The sequence below is a fragment of the Ambystoma mexicanum genome, chromosome 5p (assembly GCF_040938575.1).
Source record: "Ambystoma mexicanum isolate Mex_15411 chromosome 5p, UKY_AmexF1_1, whole genome shotgun sequence".
NCBI classification, from domain to species: Eukaryota; Metazoa; Chordata; class Amphibia; order Caudata; family Ambystomatidae; genus Ambystoma; species Ambystoma mexicanum.
Window position 1 is genome coordinate 1156391612 of NC_090930.1, and position 25584 is coordinate 1156417195.

Genomic DNA, 25584 nt, shown 5'->3' on the forward strand with positions numbered 1-25584 from the left:
AACAAAATTGACTCCTTCCTGTTGAACTGGTCTGTGGTCCTACTGAGTGAGGAATGTGGTGCTTTGAAACTGTAGGTCCCTGGCGCTGAAGAAGTCACTGTGTCTTTACTTCTTTTGTTTATTAACTGTAACCTGCTTTTTACCCTGATTCACTTGTCGACCTCACTATGGGCCTCATCAAGACTTCGGAGGTAATGCGGCGGATTGTCTGCCGGACGTAATTAGCGCTAATGCCAATGTCCCCGGCGGACAATCCGCCAAATCACGACTTATCGTGCACGCGCCCCGGTCCATGGCGGTATCGCAAATAGCACAAACCTTTAAATTCAGTGCACCGTGCGATACCGCCATATCGCGGTCATAGCACGCAGTCATAGCGCGTGCTATGAGCGCGCGGGAAACGCATCACCGCCGGAATGGAAAACAAAATGGCAGCCATCTTGGAAATCACAATCCGTCGGATATCACAGTCCCAGGAAGCCATCCACGCCATCCAACCCCAAAACATGTCTCAGGAGCGCACTAGGGGCAAGACTGCCCTGGACAGGGTGAGAAAGCCCAAATTCAGTGACCAGGAGCTAGCTGTACTGGTGGAGGAGGCGGAGACACACCATGAGGAGCTGCAGCAGTGCAAAACAAGTGGCCAGCGCAGAGCACAAATCTGGCGCAACATCAGCCAGAGGGTCACTGCTGTGGGGCGCATGCCCCGGGATGGGGAGGATTGCCGCAAGCGCCTGAGCGACCTGCGCGTGCGAGTCCGTGGCATCCTGTCACAGTACAGGAGTGCAAGCAGGGCCACTGGAGGAGGGCCACCACCACCCCCACCCCCACCCAAACTCACACCATGGGAGGAGAAAATGAGTGCCCTGATAGATGTTGGCACCATCGAGGGCATTGGTGGAGCGGAGGCAGTCACTGGAATCGATCCAACTGCAGGTGAGTCCCGCACCCGAATGCATGCAGCTGAAAGAACCACACATGCAGAACCCAAGTGAATGAATGGGAGGAAATGTGTGTGAGGAACAGCATACACCCATAAGTGAGGCCTACATCCATTGAACCGTAGTGCTGCCAAGACGACCCTGCACGTGCAGTGCATGAATGACGGGCAGGGGATATACATCCATAGCCATAGGACAGCTACGTTGAGTTGAAGTGCGCATGAATACACCCCCAAAACCCTGAGCGCAGTGCACCCCAACCACGCATGCAATCTTGTCACTCCGACATTCCCTTGCAGTCTACCTCCATACCCACTCACAACAAGCACCACATGGCGACAGAACAGAATGCAAGGAGAATGCGTGAATGATACTGTCTTCAATCCCACTTGTTGGCATGAACTGCATCACACAAATATATGTAGCATTGAACTCAAACCACAGCCTATGTACCCCACAGGAACACGTCGATTCCCAACGGGATGAATATGATGGGGAGGAGGCCACACCATCACAGCGGCCACGGCACCGCCCCTCCACCAGCACCAGCACTCCACAAAGAGGCCGCACGGAAAGGAGACGAACCAGGCCAACCCCCACTACACCCCAACGCAGCCCTACCAGACAGCAGCAGCACCCACATGGCCGCAGGGAAGCCACCAGTCACAGCCCCCATGCTGAGGGACAGAGCAGTGGATCAGAGCCCGACGTGGGAGGAACATCTCCACATGGTCATCGGGCAGGAGGACAGCACTCTCCCAGAAGCAGTGACGCCGAAAGGATGGTCACACCCCAGGGGAGCCCAAAGCCAGGCACACAGCTTGCACAAAGCCCACATCTGCCTGTGCGTCGTGTCCGCACACCACAGCCGGACGTGGATACGCCATCATATGGCAGCCTAGAGGACCGGCACTCAGAAACTGGCAGCCTAATCCAAGCTGGCCCAATATCCCCATGCAGCCCCCCCACCCGACAGCGCACAAGTCACAGGCCAGCTCATGACACACCAGGGGTGCCCTTCATCAAAGGGGCTGCAGTGATGGGCCGACGCAACATTATTTAGGCCAAACAGGCCAAGGTGGAATCAATGGCCAAGGTGCAGAGTCGTCACATCAAGGCCGTCAGTGCATCAATACGGCACGGATGCAAATACATAGCGTGGGACAATGAGCGCACACGCAGAGTCGTTGAACAATGTACCGCTGCCCTGACAGGCTTCGGGCAACGAGTGAGAGAGTTGACGGAAGCAGTCTCAGCACTTGCCGAGCAAACAAGGGAGGGAAACAACCTCATGCGACAGCACATGCTGGCCGCCGCTTCAGTCCCTTCGACATGGACCACACCCACAGAGGGTTCCCTCGAGCCATTTCCTAGGCGCCGGTCTATGCGCCACCTAAGGGCACGCACACCAGAGGTGCCCAGAAAAGGAAAGCACCCATGACCATCCTAGTGGTGCATGGCATCGTTGTTGGTGCCCTGATAAGACACAGTTGGGGGTAGTTCACTGGGGGGAGGGATTGTGTGCTGGGTGTTTACTGGTGGGAGAGGGGATTGTGTGCTGGGTGTTTACTGGGGTAGGGGGGGATTGTGTGCTGGGTATTTACTGGGGGGAGGGGGATTGTGTGCTGGGTGTTTACTGGGGAGAGGGGGTCTTGTGTGCTGGGTGTTTACTGGGGGGGGGATTGTGTGCTGAGTGTTCACTGGGGGAGGGGGGATTGTGTGCTGGGTGTTCACTGGGGGGAGGGGGGTTTGTTGGACTGAAAATAAATCACGTTAGAAAAATCACAATGCATGGACAGTAGTGATTGTTACAAATGCAATTTAATGTTGAAGTGACATATTTCCAATTTACCCATTACCCATTTCTAAAAGAATCCATCAATCAATCCCTGTCTGGCCAACCTCCCTTCCCTCAGCCCAATCCTATGTGCATGTGCAACACTTTCTGGCACTTTATCGCCCTCACTACCATCCTCAGGTGGCTGCACATGAGCATCAGGGGGCAGTGGCACATTTCTGCGACAGCAGATGTTGTGCAGCATGGCACATGTCAGTACAATTTTGCCAACTTTTTCTGGTGCATACATCATTGCCCCTCCCGTGCGGTCGAGGCACCGGAAGCGTGTGTTCAGCCGTCCAAATGCCCTCTCCACGCAGATCCGTGTACGGGCATGGGCAAGGTTGTATGCCCGCTCCACCGCAGTGTGTGAATGACGCACAAGTGTCATGAGCCACGTGTACTGGGGATATCCAGAATCACCTGCGCGGGAGAGAAAGCTGATATGGGGACAAGGTAGGTCCCGTGGGTGTACAGAGCTCTGTCATCAGTATGATTTTGCCATATTTGTCATTTGGCCTATAACATTGTGGAGTGTGCTGCCCTATGGGCACGATTGAATCAATGGGGTACTCTCCACTTGGTACGCCTATGTTTCTGGATGTAACAGTACTCATTCACTTGTCGCTAGATAAGGGGGCCCTTCCATCTACTTCTGCATGACAGAAGTGGCTGCCTCATGTGTCATTGCAAATCCATTTGGCTACAGTTGCATTTGCTGGTTGTCACTGTTCTGTACTGTTCTCCATGCATTTCCCTGGCCATTCTGGGGACAGTGTTCGTGGGATGTACATTGTCATTACGTTGCCTACTTATGTGTGGTGCATTTGTGGATGTGCCAGCTTATGGTTTGGAATTTCATTATTGTCGGATGGCCAGGGTGGGATTTCTGTACTGTGTCAGTGTTGGGAGCCATGGTGTTACTCACACAGGAAGCTTTATTGTGGTGGGCCTTCCATATCTTCCATATGTCACTGTGCCGCCACATGTCTCACATTCTGCATGGGTGTGTTCTGCTGTGTTGGACATGTCCAAGGTTTATCATGCAAGGTGCTTGAATGTGAAAGCTGCAGTAATGCTGCTGCCTATTGGGAATAATGGATTCTGTGACAGGCACCATCAGTTGTGGATTGACATGTGTTATGGTACACATTTGTACTCACCCAGTAGCCATGTGTTTTGGCCTTGGTTCCTTTGCATGTACGCCGGCAGGGTACTGTTGCGCAGGACCATGGAGTCGTGGGTGGATCCTGGGTAGCGGGCACAGCAGTGGCTGAAGGTGAGGTCGGGACCACATGTCATCTGCACGTTGAGGGAATGGTACTGTTTCCGGTTTCTGTAGGCAGCCTCATGTGCCTGGGGTGGTACGAGTGCCACATGTGTGCAGTCCAGGGCTGCTATTACATTCGGGACTTGGGCAATGGCATAGAATTGACCCTTCAGCTGGTGCACCTGTGCTTGTGTGGCTGGCAATGAAATGTGTTCGTTCACATGATTCAACAGTGCATCAAGCACCTGTCCCAGCATGGCACTGAATGTGGACTGGGCCATTCCATGCATCATGGCAACGGTATGTTGGTAGCTGCCAGTCCCAAGAAATTGAAGCACAGACACGAGCTTCACTAGGGGAGGTACTGCCGTGCTGGTGGCTCTGCGGCTGCCAATGTCACCCTGGATTGTGTCCAGCAACTGGGTGATGGTTGCCCTGTCCAGCCGATATTCTGTCACCAACTGACCATCAGTCAGGGCCCAGGGTGTTGGCCTGACCCTGGGGATGGCTGGCCGCCTTGCTGTTGCTGCTCTCCTCCTCCTTCTCCTCATCCCCACTGGCCCCTGCACTCCCAGGGCCCTGGCCTGTTGGCTGGCCTCTGTAGCTCCAGGCGCAGCAGGTAGAAGTCAACATCAAGGCTCCCGGCTCCAAATGGCAGCATGGTGTTGGGGAGGGTGTGTTGTGCATGGGTGGCTGCTTTGTAGGCCTCTGATTTCCATTGGTTCCACCTGGGCCCTTATTGCTGTCTCCTCCCACCTCCTGCTGGTGTAATGGTGTTGGGGAGGGTGTGTTGTGCATGGGTGGCTCCTTTGTAGGCCTCTGATTTCCATTGGTTCCACCTGGGCCCTTATTGCTGTGGCCTGTGTTCTGTTACATCCAGCTTTTTGCTGGAGGTATTTTCAGCGGATAATCCGCCGCTTTTCTGGCGCTAATAGCGCCTTACGCGGACTCGTGATTGCTGATGTTTTCGCACGAATGGTTCCAGGTGCTGTTATGGCCGGCGCTTGTACAGCCGGCTGTACTTGCGCCGGCTGTAATGGTGACGGCGGTATTTGGACTCGTGATCCGACGGGCCCTTAAAATCGGCGCTAATAGCGTTACCGCCGATTTTAAGGGTTACCGCCAAAGTCGTGATGAGGCCCTATGTCAGTTGTACTAGATTGTCTTGCCCCATGGTTGTTTTTCAATGTTATTTGTACCCAACACTCAGCGCTTTGGTGTAAAGCGCTATATAAAACCAAATAAATACAAATACAAATAAACACAAATACAAATACACTTGGTTGGGCTTGGTAGTGTCATGAGCTGGGAGGAGGATAGGTAGTAGGGGTTGGTGTTGGGGAAATAAAGTGTAGCATTCTCCTACTGTGTTCCTTACGGTTGTCGCCAGGAATCTCCTGATGACTTTCGTATGTGTTAAAATGCTCAATAAAAATACAGTGGGAAAAAAATGAAATGAGACCCTCAGGAGGAAAGCACAGTGGAGATGCTATCTCTACTCCTGAGCTCATTTTAGTGAGCCATATAATTCAGTGGCAGGGACCCATCATGTGTAGACATACATGTAGACGGGTCCCCAACGCCAAATTTTTGTCATTTGCATGGTGGAGTACAAATGTGCAGGGCAAAAGGCGGTGTACAGGCTCGTTCCTAATTGACAATGTTTGTTCATGCACTCTGCACATTATACCAAATTACAGATGAGATTTAACTATGATCAAGGTTTGGGGCATGAACAATCGGACAGTGCCCTTAGGTAGTGATTACTCCTGATCAAAGACCCTTCTTGGGGGCCTCAATTCAGCAATTCTGATAGGTTTGTATAGAGTATATTTATTAATTGCTTTATCACTGTATGTATTTATATTCTGTTGCTTTTATGGAATAACGGCAAAATAAAGTATCGATTGATTGAAAGTACCACTTGTTTCACTATCAATGCATTACTTTATAATGAACCCTTATATGTCTTATCCAAACTTGTGTAAAAATGAAGGAAGATTTTGCAGAGTGACTGTCAAGAAGCAGAAACTCCCATTGACAATGCAATTTGTCTGTACCTTGATAGGTCTTGGGATGTCGGGACGCTTCCATCGAAGGTAAATCTGACCAGCCACTGACAATCCAACGAAAAGCCAATAAGTGAAGCTGAAGTAGTCAATGAGCGTAAATATGTCCTTCACGCAGAGAAACACCATTGTCATGCATCCCTGTCAACAAAAACAATGGTTTCATGGTTACATGGTGCACAGTTTATCAAACACTTGGATTATGCAAAACCATGCTTGAAATGTACTCAGAAACCGCTCTGATGCTGGGCAATTTGGTACTGACCTTTGCGTCAACAGATAGGTACAAATGATCATCTTTGAACTTATTGATCAGTGAAAAGGCAATTGTTGTGCCAGTGGTTCATTGCAAATGCTGCTCCTCAGAGTGGCTCAAAACTGCTGGCACTGGTGCAAAATTGTCCAGCACTGCAGCAAAAAATGAAATGTGGCACTTCATTGAGCCTTATTACAAGTGTGGCGGTCCGGAAATAAAGGTGCAGGTCGCACTGTACCAGCACCCTTTCCGGACAGCCACAATACAACTCTGCAGTTGGGTGCCGTTGCACCTGACAGGTCTGACCTGCTGGGTGTAACAGCGCCCGGTCGCAGAGTTTCCCAGAAAGCACTGGCACCGTTAGCAATAGTGCTGGTACTTCCGTGTTCCCATTCCCATGGAGTTCCCCTATGGGGGCTGAAATGGGAATGGGGATGAACCGTGTCCGTGTCCTCGAATGAGGAATTACCGGGCCATCCGAACTCGGAATGGTCCGGTAAGTCCTCATTCCGAGGACACGGACACAGATGCAGTTTTGCCGGCAGCCATGCCGCCAATAGCGGCATGGCTACCGGCATAACTCGTAATGAGGCCCACAATGTTCTTTGAAAAGGATATGTTCTTACAGCAAAAGGGATTAAAGTGACCTAGTCAATCTTTGAGGCCCAAAAATGGAGCATGGGCAGTTATAATGCATTTGTACCTTTTCAGTGTCTTGGCAGTCCGTCACAGCAAAGTAGGCATCTCTGTGCTGTGTGAAGGTATCATGTAGCAAGGCACAGACAACAGATTCAGTTTTCTTAATAAAATATTGGTCTTTTAATTGTCAGAATGGAGTAATGCCTAACTTGCCCTAAGCTAAGGTGGGATCTCCCTACCAAAAGAAACTAAGGCCAGTCTGTGTCATCAAGTTCAACTCAAAATCCAAAACCTCGGTTTGCCCTCACAACTAAAGCTATACAGTGTGTAGGTATGTCAACACCAAACGAAACATTGTTCAAAGTAAAGTTATGAGCATATTCCAGCTCTGGCTTGTTTTCAGCTTCACATTTCCCAGGTTCCGAAATAGTTACAAAAGGTCTTGGGGTCTCCCTTCCCCACGTTTAACACAGTTCCACATTATCTTGGGGGCTCCTTTCCCCAAGTTCAACGCAGGTCCAAATTATCTCAGGGGTTCCCTTCCCCAAGTGTGACACAGTTCACAAAGTCTCTGGGTTCACTTCGCCAAGCAGGTAGCGCCTCCAACAGAACGGCTATGAGCCTCTTGACTTGGAAGAATCCTGTCAGTGTAACTTTGTAATCCTCTAGGCTCTGTAATGACTCAAACAAATGCTTTCATTCACTTCAGCAATTTTCATGTAGCATAGCCTTTATATCGTGGCTTTCTTTCGTTCTTCCTCCAATAGGGCTACTCCGTCTAGACGCCGTTGTCAGACCACAAGGTTCACCCATTACAGGTCACGCAACCGATTACCCTTGGCATTTTGTGATGCGCTTGGTTTTTCTTGGTTCTTTCTGAAGGAATCAGGAGGGGTCACTCGGTCTAGGCGCAGTTGAAGAATCAGACGGTTCACCCACTACAGGTCACGCAACCGATGACTCGTGATAATTGACTATCACCTTGTGTATCTGCCAACTTGTATCAAATGTCAATATTCAATGCCACTTTTCTTTACCAGCCTTCTGGGGATGCCACCACATGTTTCCTATTCCTCCAATCTCGGTGATTGCTTTTTGGTGCAGACTTGCCTTGTTACCATTCACATTTCATACATTCTATCAGGCCTCTCGCCCACACAGGCTTCCCTCCTGAACCTGTGTCAGTAATTCACATTCATTTTAGCTTTCAACATGGCAGTCTCTTGGCTTTGCCACAACTTCTATTCAAGTCACTTTGTCACTCTGTGGTGTAAATCCTTTTTACACTTGTTTTTTCCCAATGTTCATTCAAGTTCATCAACTTGTCTTTCAAACTTGCATTTCTACTTAATTCAATAGTGCTTATTATGAACTTTCACTTTGTTCATCAAACGCTTCTGAATGGGTTTTCACTGTGTTCACAACAATACATCATTCACTCTTCACACGTGCAGTATTTTCACCTGACTTCCTGATCTTTCTATTCAATTTGTTATTCAATAAATCTTGGTACATTTCAAAAGGTACTTTGCAGTTTGTTCGGTATCCAATAAATCGTGTGGCATTTCAAAAAGAGCTTTGCAGTTTGTTCAGTATGAAATATTCTTCCCTTAGGGTTCAAAACCCCACTTTTAGGAGTTTTAACAGACTTGCTACTTGTAAATGTTCGATTCCCGCTGCTGGAGTGTCCGGGTACGAGTGTTTCCTCTCTCACACTCATTATACTTGGCTGCTCCTTCGGTCATCTCTGCAGTCTTCTCCGACTTCCACTTTCTTCCCGGATAAGCATCGGGAGCTCCAGCAAACAGCACTCGCTACCAGGAAACCTTGCTGTAGTGGTCTGCTGTGGTTGGGAGTCATCTGTGTTCCCCAGCTCCAGCTCAGGTAATTGCTGGGGCTCTGCTCCTCTCATGGCTCGCTCGGGTCACAGTGCCTCTCTCACCCCCCTCTCACCCCCTGGCAACCCATGCCGTCCTCTCTGTTGGCCCTGCTCCTGCCTGCTCTTCACCTTGCAACTGCCACCTTCTCCTCTCTCGGTCTACAAATTTATGCACATGTGGCTTTTCAATTGGTCGCAGGTGCAAGTTCTTTGCCTGACCACAATTATAGTAATTAACGGGACATGCCTGACCTTCCATAGTCCTCTTCCTTGTCTCAGTTCCATAGTGGTGAAACTGACTAGAAGTGTGCATTACTCCTAGTTTCCTCTTCCTCGTCCCAGTTTTAAAAGTATGTGAATGTGGGACAGCAGGTGTGCAGGGAAGGTAAAACGACTAAATGACAGGGGTACTACTCCTAGTTGTTTACTCCCTGGTTTGGCATAGGTTTGAGGTGTTTTGAAATCAACAAAATGGTTTTGAGGTGTGTTTACCGTGCCCATATAGAGAGAGGACCTTTGAGGTGCTCTCTTTCTAGACCTTTTATAATAAGGGTGTTGGCAAGGGTCATTCTGAAAGGAAGGCAAGGTGGTCAGTCGACAATACCCTATATAAGCTTCTGGGGCAGAAGGTTTGTCATGAAAAGGGAATGGGGAATAACACCCTCCCTCCATTCCCCAAATCTCCTTCACCCAGGTGATCCTCCCTCGCATATCCACCCCCAGGGTCGGGATTCAAAAGTGATGGCCTTTACCTGGCTACCTGAGCAGAGGATGTTGGGGAGAAGGAAGTGAGGACGGCGTCAGGATTCTCATAGATGGCAGTCCGATTTGGGCTCAAATGCAGCAGCCATGATGGTGCAGATGGCAAGCAGGTGTCGAGCCATGGTCGAACTGAAGATTTCTGTGGTAGGAAGAGATGCTCGAGAGATGACGATTGTGGAGGTCAACAGACGCAGTTCGACAGTCAAGGTTCAACAGCTCTGGCGGTTGAGAAGGATGAGACGGACCAAAGTTTGCCATTCTATATTTGTATTTATTCAAAGTGAAGAAAAAATGCCTATCTTTGCCTAACCTAAGGGTTAACCTACCTAACAGAACTAAAACTAGGGTGCTTGTTGTCAGTGTGAAAGTCCTAACAAGGACACACACTCAGTCCAAAACGAACCTGTCCTGACCATGCCACTAACACTATACAGCTATGGACCAGGAGAATGACTCCCTTCTCCTGGTGTGGAAAGATTACTTCCCAATGAAATGGTCGATTAAATATGGAATCTTCAAATCGTGTTTTGCTATCTTCTTCATCAGTTCATTCAGTTGTCTTACAGGACTTTTCCACGTCCTTTTTTGTCCCTCCTTGTCAGGGGTATTCTTATTTATTTATTTTATTTTATTGCGCATTTGTAAGGCACTTATACATCAAGAAATTGTGTTTCAAAGAATCCACAAGGCAAAGAGGGGGTGGGGACAAGGGAAATAAACAAGAAAATGGAATAAAATAACAATGATGAGCAAAAGGCAGAGGCAGTCCTACTAGGCCTTGTGAATATTTGGCACGTGCAAATGCAGAGAGAGAGAAGGGACAGGGGTGGGGGTAAGTGCTAGAGGTTCCACAGAGGGGGAAGGGCCAGAGAGCCAGTTGCAGGGCAACTGGTAAGTGCCAGGCAGTGACCACTTGGTTGGAGAGTGGTCACCTGTAAGTACAATAAGTACGGGCCAGTGAGACAGCACAGGCCAGTGGGTGCCCAAAGGCAACTGCAGGGGGAGGGCAGAGGCTTCAGGCAATTGACAGAAGGCCAGGACACATAGTGGCCCAAGCCACCAATCTCAGTGATTGAGGTGATTAGCATGGGAGGGAGTGGGGGAAGGAGGAGGAGAAGAGGAAAGTCTTGAGGAGCTTGAGGAATTTGAGGAGATCCGGCTCAAGATGAAGAGGAAGGGAGAGGCTGTTCCAGAGGAGGGAGCCAGCCGAGGAAAGAGATTGCCACCCGCTCGCTGCTTAGAGAAGTACTTGACAAGCAGATATTTGGAGCCGGAAGATCGAAGAGATCTCGAGGGAGAGTATTTGGTGAGAGCAAGTTGTAGATAGCGTAGTCCCAGGCCCCAGACAGCCTTACGGAGGATGCAGAGGGATTTGAATTTGATCCTTGCAACCGGGAGGCACTGGAGAGATTTTGGGGCTGGAGAGATGTGGTCCCTGGGCTTGAGGACAAGGATAAGTCTTGCAGTCCTATTCAGGATTAGCTGGAGGGGGCGGAGAGAGGAAGAGGGTATATTAAGGAAGAGGCTGTTGCAATAGTCCAGCTTAAAGAGTACCAGAGCTCTAGAGACATTGAGTTTCTGAGGAAAAGTGAGGAAAGGAGGGTGCCTTTGAGTAGGTGTAGTTGGAAATGGGCCTTCTTGTCAAGGTCCAGTATGTGAGACAGGAAGGAGAGAGAGGAGTCAAAGAAGACTATAAGGTTTCTGGCTTCAGAGGAAGGAGAGGGGGGAGAGCCCAAAGAGGGTGGCCAGAGTGAAGGGATGAAAGAAGGAAAAGGAGTCCCTATAGGAAGGATCTCAGTCTTGCTGGCATTGAGACAGAGATTATTAGAGGTGCACCAGGACTGGATAGCAGACAGGCAGTCAGCAATGGTAGAGGAGGTGGGAAGAGGTTCTGGGGGAAGTTTGAAAAAGAGTTGGGTGTCAACTGCATAACAATGGAAATGGGAGGAGAAAGTGGAGATAAGGTAAGCAAATGAGGCGAGATAGATGTTAAAGAGCTAGGATGAAAGGATAGAGCCCTGAGGAACACCACAAGTGGAGATAGAGGTGGGTGAGTAGATAGAACCCAGGATAACCTGGGAGGGATGGTCAGTGAGGAAGGAGCTCAGCCAGTCTACTGCCCGCTCTGAGATACCCAGGGTATCATGGAGCAGCTTTATGAGGATCGAGTGATTGACCCTATCAAAAGCAGAGGAGAGATTGAGTAGAATGAGAACAGCAGGAGAGTTAGAGTCAAGAGATGCAAGCAGTTCTTCACATCTGTTCAGGAGAGTAGTTTCCGTGCCTCTGGATGCTCAGAATCCAGATTGATGGTTGTGTAGGCAACCAACGAGCCCAGTATGATGAGCTAGTTGGGGGAAGACCAACTACTCCAGAAGTTTCCATGCAAGGGAGTGATAGAAATGGGGCGGTAGTTAGCCGGACCCGAGGGGTGGTTGGAAGGCTTTTTCAGGAAGGGGTGCACAAGGGAGTGCTTGAGGGAAGAGGGGAAAGACCCGGTAGCAAGAGAATGATTACAGAAATCAGCAAGTGCAGGGGCAAGGGAGCCGATTTTATCCTTAATAGTTCTGGAAGAACAGGGACAGACCTGTTTGGAGGAGACCTTCATAGAGCGGACAACTCTAGTGACCTCTTCCGATGTGATAAGAGAGAAGGAGGAGAGAGTGGAGGAGGGAGGATGAGAGGTGAGGGGTGGCTACGAGATGGGAGGAGGGGAGCGGAAGAGGGAGGAAGAAAGAGTACTCAGGATGTCCTGAATTTTTGCATTGAAGTGGGTGGCCAGTGCAGTGCAGAGGGCCTGGGAGCGAAGAGGCGAGGTGGAGACTGCAGAAGGATTGGCTAGTTCCTTTCAGATTTTAAAGAGTTCAGCCATGTTGTTGGATGCTCCTGAGATGCAAGCCTGGATGTGGGCCCTCTTCTTGGAAAGAGTGGAGAGATGATATTGGCTTTGGAGAAGGCAACAGGCCACTTTGTCAGAGGATGAGCTCGAGGTGCACCACTTCAATTCAGCAGCTCTGCACTTACGTTTTAGGGCTGTTAGATCACAATCGTACCAAGTGTTACGCTTGGTGGTAGGTTTCAGGAGGATCCTCATGACAGGGGCAAGAATGTCGAGAGTGTTAGTGATGGCGAGATGGAGGTTGTTGAGCGCTGCGTCAGAAGAAGAGTCAGCAGTGGGAGGCGAGGGAGGATGATGGTGGATGCAAAGGCAGCAACTGACACTAATTTCATCGGATGGATGTCTGCGAATGAGGCTGGGGGAGGTGCAGTCAGAGGGCAGACAGGCCACAGATGGGAGGAGAGGAGGGAGTGGTCTGACCAGGAGAGCGGGGTGGAAAGTGGAACGGAGAGCAAAAGATCAGTATGGATGAAGGCAGTGAGAGTGTGTCCAGCCTAGTGGGTAGGACTAGAGGGGAAAATAGAGAGGGAGAGAGAGGTGCAGAGGTCACAGAAGATGGTGGAAGCTGTGATTGCGGAGTCCAAGTGGACATTGAAGTCACCCAGCAGAAGGAATTTAGAGGTAGATGTCAGGAGAGAGGAGGAGAAGTCAGCTCATTCTGAGAGGAGCGAGGAGATAGGCACAGGACGCCGATATATAGTGGTAATGGTCAGAGAGGAGGAAGGAGAGATGCCAAGTTTGCAGACCAGGCTTTCAAAGGTGGAGTAGAGTTGGGTGGGTATGATGGAAGAAGGGACCCACTCATGGAAGATCAAGGCAAGCACACCACCAGCATGGTTAGGGCAAGTCCTGGAGATGATCTTATAGCCATCAGGGAGAAGAGAGTCAAAAGCAGTGACTGAGCTGGCATTGAACCACGTCTCAGTGAGAACGAGGACGTCGAGATCAAAGTCTTCAAGGAGGAGGGAGATATCAGAAGAATGTTGATAGTAGAGTGAGCATCAAGCGTGGCTAAGTGGAGCCAGTCATCACCTTTGAAGGTTTTTCCGAGGTGGGGTACAGGGAGGTTGGTACACCCACCGGAGGTGGTGAAGTAGGTGCAAAGAGAGAGGAAGGAGGGGTAGCATGAGTAGGAAGGAAGTTGATGAGAGACAGCAGGTGGCAATCAAGGAGGAGGAGATTGGGGTGAGGACCCTGAGCCATAACAGTGTGCGATAGAGATTAATGATGCAACGGGAGGATGAGAAGCCAGCCAAGAGTACTTCCCATATATTGACACCATGAATGGGTGATGAAGAGAAAGGGAGAGAGTGGAGATCAGATGTGGGGTCCATAGGTCTGGGGAGGGGACAGAAAAGAGGATATCAGTGACAACAGGTCTGGAAGTAGCGCTGACATCGGTGTCTGTGATAGGTAGGCCAGGGTTAGAAGAAAGGAGATATTCTTGAATGTTTTTCTTCCAGACTTCGTGAGAAAGGTAGGATAGGTGATAGAATAGCAGTTACAGTAGATGGAGCGATATGGAGAGAGCCATAGATATGTTAGAGCGGGGAGTAAAGGGAAAGAAGGAGATACTGCAGAGGCACAAGATGACTTAACAGGTGGCCTAGCAGCAGAAAGCAGGGGGTGATTAAAGCATACCAAAGGCCTAATTACGACCATGCCGGTCCGGTAACAATGGTGCCAGTAAGCCTACCGGCACTGTTGCTACCGGACCAGCATAGTACGACTCTGCGGGTGGGTGCCGTCCTGCCCACCAGGGTCAGACCTGGCGGGCGGAATTGCACCCGCCCGCAGAGTTTCATGGAAGCACTGGTACCGTCATTAACGGAGCTGTGCTTCCATGGTGCCCATTCCCACTGAGTCCTACGAACGCTGGGTAAATATTGAAAGTCTGGCGGCAACCCGCCACTAGCACCGGCAGGGTTACCGCCGGACTTGCAATAAGACCCCTAGTTTTGATTTTGTCAAAGAACACTAAAACAGCACAAAAAGGAGGATGGAGCAATTTTAAAAGCACACCTAGATTTGAATTGGCCAAAGAGCACTAAAACAGCACAAAATACAGGATGCAGCAGTATTAAAAGCAAACCTGGATTTGATTTAGCTAATGAGCACAAGAGCAGCACAAAAAAAGGAAGTAAACATGTTTAAAGCGCTCATGAGGAGGACAAGAAGGGTTAGGCACAGGTAGGCTTCAGAAACGGCCTATACGTGAGATGTACAGAAATATCCCTGAAAAGTGGGAGGAGGAGACAGTTTGCAGTCAGGCTGTGAGACAGGGGAAGCAGGAGTGAGCAGGCACCAGATGGAGGGTTTAGAACAAGGGGCAGATCATCCGGTGTGCATACCGGTGCAGAGTGGTGGCCTATTCTTCAGGGACTCGGAATACAGGGATACATTCAGTTTGATCAGTGTGCAGCGTGGGCTAGGAAGGATGCAGACGCTACGGCATGGAGGGGCACCCTCCAGCACCAGATAGGACTAAACAGGTGCCTTAGTTGTGGGCCTTGGGTGGGGGCCGGCTTTCATCTGCCGGCTCCCTGATTGGCTCTGATGTAGGGAACTGCAGCCAATCACTGCAGTAGTTGGCAGTGAACACAAGGCACTCTGGTGCTTGTTTGGGGAGGCAGCCATTTTTGAATGGCGGAGTAGCCCAATAAAAAACACGAAGGCCCAGGTGGACTTCACCGGAAAACGTGGATACTACAGGTTAATCAGAGCACACAGTATTGACTCCTATCTTCTGTATTTTGTCCTATCATAAAACAGTCTCTTTCTCTCTTGTATATGTTGCTTCTTCTTCCATGAGACTAGTTCTTAGGTCTCCTTGTTCTTGATTTCTTCCCTGTGATCAGTATAAAGTTCTGTTACGCTCACCTGGTCTCTGCGGAGGCATTGGGGCACTGTTGCAGCCATCCCCGGGGGTGAGGTCGCTGGGGTCCGACTTTGCCTTCTGCGCTTATGTGGTGACTGGTGGTAATAGGTGATGCTGCTCAGGACTGCTCCTGCGTGGAGAATAGCGGGCGTGAGTATGCCAGCTTGTTAGCCTGATCCTCTCCAAGACCCCTTCTCCCAAACGGTGGTACCTGTGGGATGTACTGTCTTCAATACTAGTGGGACAAGTAGGACGAGTCCCGTAGCTATTGTCCCTCTTCATATGTGCTGCAATATTACTGGGAAGAGAAGGAGGGTCCCACAGTTACTCTCACCCTTCTTACGGTTTCTGGTACTACTGGGATGAGTAGGAGAAGTCCTGTAGTTACTCTCACTCTTCTCATGGTTTTGGGTACTACTGCGAGGAGTAGCAGAGGTCTCGTATTAACTCTCACTCCTCCTATTAATTTGCCAATTAGGGTATAGCTATTCGTTACAGCCGCTCCTCTCCTCAGTTCACCCGCTCTTCCCGTTACCTTCCTGGGTTAGGGATTGTGTCACCGGGTTGGCATCTCTCATCGATGTTTCGATTCTTCTTTGGAGCATGGCTCCTCTACATCTACTTAGTTTGTTTTTCAGTATGACTCAGCGTATTTCCTGTGCTGTGTTTTCAACTTTGGGCCTTTTTTGCCTCTTGCTTCTCCTCTCGGATACCATATGTCAGGTAAACTTCCCTTCTTCTCTTTACTTCTCTTTCCGGTTTCACCGGGGATACCGCTAGGCAGATGGCACCAGTACAGAGAGGTGTTTCCTCTCTCACTGTCCTCTGGCCACCACCTCTTATGAGCAAGTCCCTCCTGGGAAGCTTGTTCGTTCCAGAGCCCCTTGTTAGGCTTTCTTGACACAGGCACTCCTGGGACACATGTTCCTCGGTACTACTAGACAATAGGGAGTTCAGTGTCTCTGTCTCCTTCTGACCCGTTTGAAACTCCCAGGTCTTTCGCCATCTTGGCTTTGCGCCTCCCACTTTTATGAGGCCACACTAAGGCTTCCCCAGGTTTCCACAATGGTGCTTCCTTTCCTTTCTATTTGGGTTAGGCTCATCCTAACTCCATTGGGTTTCCTTGTCTCAGTGTCAGGCAGTTCTCCACTCTTTCTTACTCTTTGGTGTTTATTTGTCTCAGTACCAAATAGACACGTATCTTATGCCAAAGTACTACAGTAAAACATATAGGAGGATTCTGATGGTAAAGATCTTTCGTTATCCGTGTCTTGAGTGAGATGAAAATGTAGTTCCTTCTCGCAACGGGAGTCCTTATCCCCAAGGGGGGAGTTTCTCCATGTGAGATCCGCTTTCTAGAACCCCTGGGGGGGAATGTGCGTAACAGTCTCACCTCCCTAGTCTCACAAGAAGAGGCTCCCCCTTGGAGACAAGTGACGGAATCCCATAATTCGTCACACAGCGTATGGCCTGATATCAGGATGTGCAAAGCAAGTCAGTCCGATATTGTGCTCAAAGATCATGGTTCGGGAAAAACACCAGGGTCAGTTTGATCATCAACAGGATTGGCAAAGAAGAAGCTGGAGGTTTGAACAGTGGTTTGAGCAGTGATCGTTCTTTGTTTGAGCATAGGCAATGACACTCTTTAGCTGGTGCGGTGCAGTAGAGGACTTGTACGAAGATGCAGTACTGCGGCCTCAAGGTTGGCGCATGCCAAAGGCTGCTCTGGAGGGGCCTGTTAGTTTGATTGCGGGTGGGAAGTGCTTGTACCATCGTTTGCAGTGGATCAATGATGACATTGCAGGAATTCCGGCTGTCTTTGCTCTAAAGAGCTCTGTGTCCCACTACAGGATCTCAGAGGCAAGAGTAGGCCTTGTTCTTGCGCTCCCAAATGTGGGGGATGCTCGCTCTCACCAGCAGGGGTCCTTCAACATACTGAGATCCTGGGAAACAGTGTAGTTGGCAGAGAGGCAGGACTGGCTCCAGCAGCAGGTCAACACCAATGTACCATGGAGATAGTTATAAGCAGTGCTTCCTTCTGCCTTGGACAACCTGTCTTCACCTCACAACTGGAGGACTTTGGAAAGGACTGCCTTCCTAACAGGGACCAAACAAAATCTTGTTCAAGGCTTAAGTCAGAGATGAATAAGAGAAGAAGTGGGAGACCCCTTTTTTTTGAAGGCAAAAGTCAATAGGTGACTGGACTAAAGCAAGCTTGATTTAGGGGTGCAGTCCCTGTCCTTAAAACAAGTGCACTTTGCCTTCTGACATCACACCCAAAGTGCTTTGTGTTAAAGGAAGTGGAGGATAAAGGAAGGAAAGAGTTATATCTTAGTACAGCATGTGTGTGGGTAGGCTGGGGTGAGTGGAAAATTGGATTCTTGCACTATTCTAGAGTTTACAGGACGTTCTGGTACGAGTCATCTGGATGTTGTGTTTGAAGAGGAAGGTGTCTGAGGGGGCTTTATAACCACAGCTTGCCTTTGTATCAATAAACCGATTACCAGTGTTGTGTGGATCCCTTTACATTTTTATCATAAGAGAGATGAAGAGAGAAAATAAGATGATGGAATCTTCCTTCAACTGGTCTGAGCTCCCTCTGTCTACTCTATAATAATTCTGCCTCCTTCCCTTGTCGAAAGTATCAAAGGCCCTTTTGGTATGCAGTACCCTGGTGTGAGGCTAGTCCTTTTGATAGGGTGTGCTCTTTGATGCCTGTTTCCCAGGACAGGTCCTGCTGGGAGGCTATTCTGCTGGAGAGAGGTGTTACCAGACCTCACATATGAACAAAGGCGAAGGTCCAGCCATTCAGTGTTCTACCCTACAAGTTGGCAGGTCAAGGCTGTCTGACTGGAATACACATAACCCTTCCACAGCTGAGCTGGGCTGACAATGCTGACACATGTATGACATCAATTTAATTTTGGCGTTAATAAGTATGCAAGATATGAGCCACCAGACCTTAACTCAGATATATGTTCTCTTTCCCTCAGGCCTGATATTGCTGAGGCTGCAGCATTTTGAAGATGGTGGTGACGCACCAGCAAAAAGGCTGGAGTGCCTAGTTAATAGAACCCCATTTACATGCTAACTGTCTGACAATCCAGGAAATGTGTGCTTTCTTCACAAGGGGGAACCAACCCCTTTGTGACCAGGGAGGTGAGCCTGGTACGCTTAATACCGCACAGGCAACCGGGTAAGCGGGAACGCATCGGGGGTAACTCCCTCTTAGAGGACAAGGAATACCCAAGCAGGGGATTTACTCATATATGTAGCATCCCATTTGTTCGTTCGCTATATGGGCATTGAGCAGGGCAATAATGTACAAGGCCCTTTTGCATCATATCCCATGTAAACAGACATTCAAGTATGTGACTTGTGTGACATTCTTTACAAGTTACATATAGTTAGTGTGCAAGAGCCAACAATAATCTTTGGTGCACATGCATTTATGTTTCGCCAATCCAAGGTTTCTAGTAGTTACAGCGATATCTATTTTAGAACATTGCTGTGTTTGGCCCAGTTTGTCTTCTACTCATTTCTTAGTAAGTACAACATATGCATCATACTTGTTTCAAACATTCATGGTGACTTAGCATTAATGGAAATATATTTGAAATGATCCCATATGTGGAAGAGAGTGTACATATGTACATGTGAGTTGGGGTTTGGTTAAGGTTAGCATAGGTAACCTGTAGTGGTTACATTAAGACCTTGTGGCGCTTACCGTCATTGTGCCTATATTCATTGTGCATGTTTCAATTGTTAGACCTGTGCCTTTTGTGCAGTGGGGTTTACAGTCTGTGTCTGTATATAGTCCTGGGTGATGTGATTAAAGCCGGTTGGGCACTGGCCCACATACATGAAGGTTATAACAAGTGATACCAGGTTGGGTTGCCTGTGGTAGGATTGGTGTCCCACAGGGGTGCCTAGGTTAGGTGTGGCAGACCAGGTTCATGGGAAAGGGGTGTTCCAGTGGCTGCTTTTGCGAGATGTGGCTGGGCTCATGGGTCTGTGCTGGCTAACTGAGTGGCACTGACGTTTGTTTGATTTAACTGGTGGTTGCCGTTGGGGTTACCTGTTTAGGAATGTGAAGCACCATGTAGCTGGCCATGAGGCAAGTCAAGTGTTTGTCTCTTGCCTCCCTCCAATTGGGTGGATAGCTGGGATAGTTATCTGTGAAAACAGAGGTTTGTATCCTTAGAGGGACGGACTCAGGTGGATTCATAGTTCTGCCGTGGACGGAATCGCTATATTTACCTTAGTTGATCATTTGAACATCATGTAGAGCTGCTTCCAAGTTTCCAAAACATCTTTTGCCAATAGTGGCCCCATAAATTAGAGTGTTGATGTGGGTGTCAGTTCCTTCTGTACATTTCTCTACGCAAGTCCTTGGATCCTGCAGAGAAGATAACCCTTATTGTAAGGCCAACGCTCATGGAACTAATCTCGGTCTGTGAGTGGCGGGAGCCGGTTCAGTTAGTTATTGGCTCCCAGTCCTGAGTTTGGATCGGCTAACAGTGGCAAGCATGTGCTCCTTACCTTAATTAAATCTGCTTGTTTTTTGTGGCAGATCTTTCATGTCCTGGGGTTCTTCCGAGTTACTGGGTGAAGGTCCCAATCTTGGCCCTGGGCTACTAATACCCTGTTTGAATCTACGTTGTAGACATCATCACATTTCGTTGCAACATGACATGTCGGTATGTGGATGGCGTGTCGGTTTCCATGGTGAAAGCACCTCAGTATGTAAATGGTCCTGTGTAGTTAGCTGCCGCACCTCTAATTTAAAGTGTGATTTGGGTGGGCCAGTGCTGACCCCTGAGGGTTATGCATCCATATTTCCTTGTTATGGGGGTTGGGCGTGTGCATCTAAGAAGTGCCCTAGACACAACTGTGCAGAGTTGTCCTAGTGCACAAAGATGTGTGTTGGGACCAATGGGGGGTGATGGTTCTGCACCTGAGGTTCCTTTGATACGTTTGGGCCTGATGAGGGGATGAAGGTGGGTTTCCATATTGTATGGTTGATTCGGGTGTTGTGGAGGAGAAACAAGGTCTGATAAGTGGTTGAAATTAATGGGACCCCAGTTGGTGCCAAAGAGGCGTCGGCCACGTGTCAGTGTGTTAATGCCACAATGTACACCAGTATCATGAGGAGCTCACATGTTGATACATTCATATGTTAACTCCTGTGCAGGTTGTCATTTTTATATACAAGAGTCTTCAATTAATCTCTGAGTAGCACCCTCCCAATGGAATAGGTGACTTTGTTAACACAAAGGTCAGTGCCCCATGGTAGTTCATAGGAAGACCTGCATGTCGTCTTGCTTGTTTAAACCTGTTAGTGTACTTTGGAGTTTGCGCATTATTCTCGCTTCTTCCTGTCTGAGAATAGGTTTGCTATTCCAAAGTCGGACATCTTGCCTGATATGTTTTATTCCCTCGAATTTGATTCCATCCTTATGGTCCATTTGGTGTTTGGTTACCCAATGCTCTTGGAAGGGATGTCTCTTTTCCATTCTGTCGGTCTCATCCATGTTCAGGTGTTCTCTTATTCTTATTTGCAATTCTCAAATAGTTGAGCCAACATACAGTTTTTCACAAACGCAGATAATGATGTAAACCTCATACAGTTTAGCAAATCCTCAATCATCATTTTTTTACCCTCTTTGGTTACAAATGTTTTGACGTTGTTAAGAGCACGCTTACACATTGTGCATGTCATGCATTTGTAGAAGCTCTTTAGTTTCTGTCCTGTTATCACATCGTATTGTACTTGTGTGTTGGTTTCCTTCATAAAACTTTGACTCAGTTTGGTCTTGAGCATGGGTGGTTTGGTGTACACAAAGTATGGGCGGTCCATTATGTAATCATTCAGATCCTTATCTAGTCATAGCATGTGCCCGTTTCTTTTGAAGATTTTGTATCTCTTAGCTATTTCTACCGTACCTGATGATCATACGTGTTGTTATTTCACATTGTGTCTTTCTCTCTCATGGGGTTAGCAGTGTGTCCCCTTTTCAGCTTGTCTACCTGTTTTCTGACATTCCCCATACATTCTGGGGAGAAGCCTCTCTGTGTGAATCTGTGCTCAACAATCAGTGCCTCCTCCCGATGGTGGGTGTCCAAACTGCAGTTCCTTCTCGCTCTGATAAGTTCCCCTTTGGGTATGTTGGTTAGAACTTTTTGTTTTGTGACCGCTTGATTAGTGTCATATTGCGTTGCCATCAGTAAGTTTCCTGAAAGTGTGTGTCACAATTTTACCCTCTATAATTTCAATGTTGAGGTCCAGGAAAGGGATATGTCTGTCACATTTTTCCAATGTTAATTCTATAGCAAAACGATTCTGATTAATGTACTGATTGGAACTAGGTAGTTTGTCCTCTGTGCCCTTCCAGATCATGAAGATATCATCGATGTATCTGATCCAAGTTTGGGTTTTGCTCAGAAAGCCAGGATGGGTGGGCACGTGTTGTGCCTCATATACATCCAGTAAGAGGCTCGCATTGGAAGGCGCATAACTTGCTCCCATTGCTACTTCTTGTGTTTGTCTGTACATGTCAGTTTTGAATAGAACAATGCTGTTTACCAGTGTGAAGCCTACAAATTCCTTCAACATGTCCATTTACATGGCGAAAGATGCTGATTTGTCTTTAAAATGAAAATCAATAGTGGTTAGTGCCAGATTGTTTTCGATGGAGGTGTAAAGTGCTTTCATGTCCATGGTACATAGTAGGTAGGCCCTTTAAAAGTGGATGATGAGTTTTCTAACCCTTGTGTTATTGCCATCCTTGCATGAAGTGCAGAACAAATGTGTTGCCCCATCTTGTTGCAGGGAGAAACATAATGATCTTGTGAAATGGACACAAAGGGAAAGCAAGAGAAAGATAGAGAGACACGGACCTGCTCAGTAACTTGTAGGAGGTAACATCCCCATTCAGCACAGAGCCAGTAAGCAGCACCACACAGATGGCATGGAGACTGGATGTGCGAGAAAGCCCATGGAGCGCTGCTGCCTTCACCAAGACAGAGAGCCAGAGGAGCTCAGACCAGCCAAATAGAGAAGAGATGTGACCAGCCCAGAAGCGCTCAACCGTGCCTACCTGAGCAGATGCCGAAGTCCTGTCATACACCGACGGGAGGAACTGGCACAAGCAAACTGACGAGAAGGACTGGAGGGAAATAGGAGTTGCGGTTCTGCAGCACCCTAGAAGTCCCCCTCTCCTGAGGAACGCTCCCACAGAGCTTTAGGCACGTGGTGGGACACAGAAACGGGGAGGAAGGGGGCAAGGCCTGACCATAGCCCAGGATGGGGCGAGATACAAGATAACACAAGAATGGGTGAGAAACCCAACATCCCAAGAAGGAACGAGATATTAGATACCCTTAGAAGGGGTGAGAAGCCAGACAGCTCAAGGAACGGTGAGAATCCCGAGAGTCCAAGAAGGAACATGGCGCAAGGTACCATAAGATGGGCCGAAAGGCAAGAGAGTCCAAGGCAAGCAGAAAGAGAGGAAACCCTAGAGACGGATAAGAAACAGGATACCCCAAGATGGGGTGTGAGTAGTTGTACACTGATGCGGGGTGCCAGAAGCAGGACCCCAAGTCCTAGTGTGCACAACAATCCTCCCAAGCAGGAAGAATCAAGAGAAACCCCAAAGAAGTGTTGAGAGACACAATAGTTCAGGACTGGGTAATTACAGGTCATACCAAAGGAACAGAGACTGTTACACAAGGTAGAAAGAATGGATACAGGGCGTAAAGGCATCATAAAGCAAGACACAGACAACAGATTAAAAATTAAAAACAAACACTTTTTTTTAACTTAAATGTCAGGATGGAAAAAGGCCTAACTCTCCCTATGCTAAGCAAGGATGTCCCTACCTAAATTAAATTAAAGAAAGTTTGAGTCAAAGAGTTCAATTTAGGAATCTTTCTGTGTCCAAAGACTCTACTTGCCCTCACAACTAAACTATACAATGTGTAGGGAGGTCAGCAACCAAAAGAAACAGTGTCCAACAGAAAGTTCTGAGCTTCCTCCAGCTTGCAGCTTCCTTTCACCTCCCTTCCCCTAGTATAAAACAGTTCCAACAAAAAGTCTTAAAGTTACCTTCCTTAAGTTCAAGGTGATACAGTTTTGACCAATACTCAGGGTTCCCTTCCCCAAGTTACGTGTAACACAGTTCCAAGCACAAACACTCCTAGAGTATCTGTCAACTCAGTAAAGACTTCAGATCCTAGGGTTCCTTTCCCCAAGACCCAGTTTCAGTATCACCAACATATGTGTGATCTTTTTTTAGGGTCCTTTGTCACACTTGCACCCTCTTTTTATTGTTGGTTTTCATGTCATGTATTTTTCACACAATTTGGTATTCAATATGCCTTTCTTTGGTTCCATTGATTTTAGAACGCAGCATAAAATGGTTTTACTTATTTTATTTATCTACTCCTTTATTTATTTATTTTTCGCTTGTTAGGCACTTATACAGCAAATACATTCTGTTTCAAAGCGCCCACAGGGCAACAGAGAGGGAACATGGGATTGAAGTACATAAAAGAAACACAGAAAATAATACAGTAGGGGAAGGGAAAGTACAAGCCTACTATGCCTTGTGAGTCTTCAGAACATGCAAGTGCAGCAAAGGAGATAGCAGTGGGGTAGGGGATGGGGTGTCCGTGCTCGTAGGTGGGTAACAGATGAAGTGCAAGATATGGTAAGTGCTACACAGCCATGAGCCACGTTGGGTGCAAACGTGCGAGTCCCCAGGATGGAGGGTGTGCCAGGACAAGTGCAGAAGGTAGACGGAACCTTGGGAGATTGGGTGTGGATGGTCAGGGGCCCAAAGGATGCATAAGGGTCCAAGACACCAATCACAGTAACTGTGAGATTAGCAGATTATGGAAGAAGGGAAGGAGGAGGAAAAGAGGAAAGTCTCAAGGTGCTTTCAGAATTTAAGAAGGTCCTGCTCAAGATACAGAAGAAGGGGAGGCTGTACCATAGGAGGGATCCAGCTGAGGAAAGAGAACAACCTCCTGCTCTCTGTTTAGCGAAACACTTTACACACAAGTAGTTTGTGCCAGAGGAAGGCAGAGGTCTAGAAGGAGAGTATTTAGTAAGAGAGAGTTGCAGATAGTGTGGTCCCCGGCCCCAGACTGTAACGCTCATCTGGTATCCACGGGGACGTCACTCAGCCTGTTCTGACCTCTTACGACCACAAACCCTTCCCTGGAGTCTACTCGAATGAAGACTGGGCCTGAAACAGGATTGGTAGAGTGTAACTCCCTATTGTCTCTGTGTGCTTGAACCCCTTCTTCCCCGGGGTCCAACCCTTCCCTTTGATCAACAGCTCACCTTGTTTTCTTGGAAAGTGTGCTCTCCGCCCTGCTTTCAGCGCAGGGGTGCGTTGATTGATGCAGGCTCATTGCTGCCTAGTTACTTCACTGGCAAGAGTCCGACAGGTAAGTATAATGAGTCTTTTGAACAGTTCTCCAACTTCGTTCCTTTCCTTCCTTAGATGATGGCCGGCGTCCGGGGATGGCGACGTTCTGCTGAGATGAGTAGGGCTGAAGGTGAGTGAGAGCGTGATGCGCAATGCAACCCTTTCATATTTGTATTGAACTGAGTTCGTTTTCTGTGTCTTTAAGGTGCCGCAATGTTTTCAGCGTGGATGCCGGTTATGAAGAAGAAATGCGGTGAGTAAGCGCGGTATGCGGCGCCTCTAGATGTTTCCACGCTAACCTGGAGTGTCTTTTCCCTCTTGCAGATGGGTGAGAAGTTCTGGAGATAGAGTTCCCCCAGAGCGGCTGGGATTTAGGTAAGCATTTGAAGCTTGTACAGTCTTTAAAAATAAGCGAAGATTTGCTGAATGCTTACTAATGCCTTTTTTTCTGTTCTTTTTCCTTTTCCTTAGGAAGCGGCATGCCGGGATGGGAATGACACCGCCGAAGATGCCCGCAGAACAGAAGAAGCGATGAATGATGGGCAGAAGCCCCGCAAGGTAAGGCTGTTCCTAAGGGTGTTCTTGTTCTCGCAGGAACTGAGCGCAGAAGAAAGATGCAGGCCTACTGGAGACCGATCCGAACACGGTGAGTGTCATGCTGCAGGTGCAGAAAACACAAAGCATGTTTCTCAGCCTGGGCGTGGCTTAAATAGTCTC

General features: G+C 48.4%; 1 protein-coding gene across 1 annotated transcript in view; it reads right to left on the reverse strand.

Annotated features, from left to right (window-relative positions):
* The window catches only part of LOC138481477 (Y+L amino acid transporter 2-like), a 501185-nt gene that overhangs the window by 48921 nt on the left and 426680 nt on the right, over positions 1-25584 (reverse strand). Inside the window, exon 8 of the mRNA XM_069613643.1 lies at positions 6109-6258. Coding sequence (XP_069469744.1) covers positions 6109-6258 — 150 coding nt within the window. The remainder of the gene's footprint in view (positions 1-6108; positions 6259-25584) is intronic.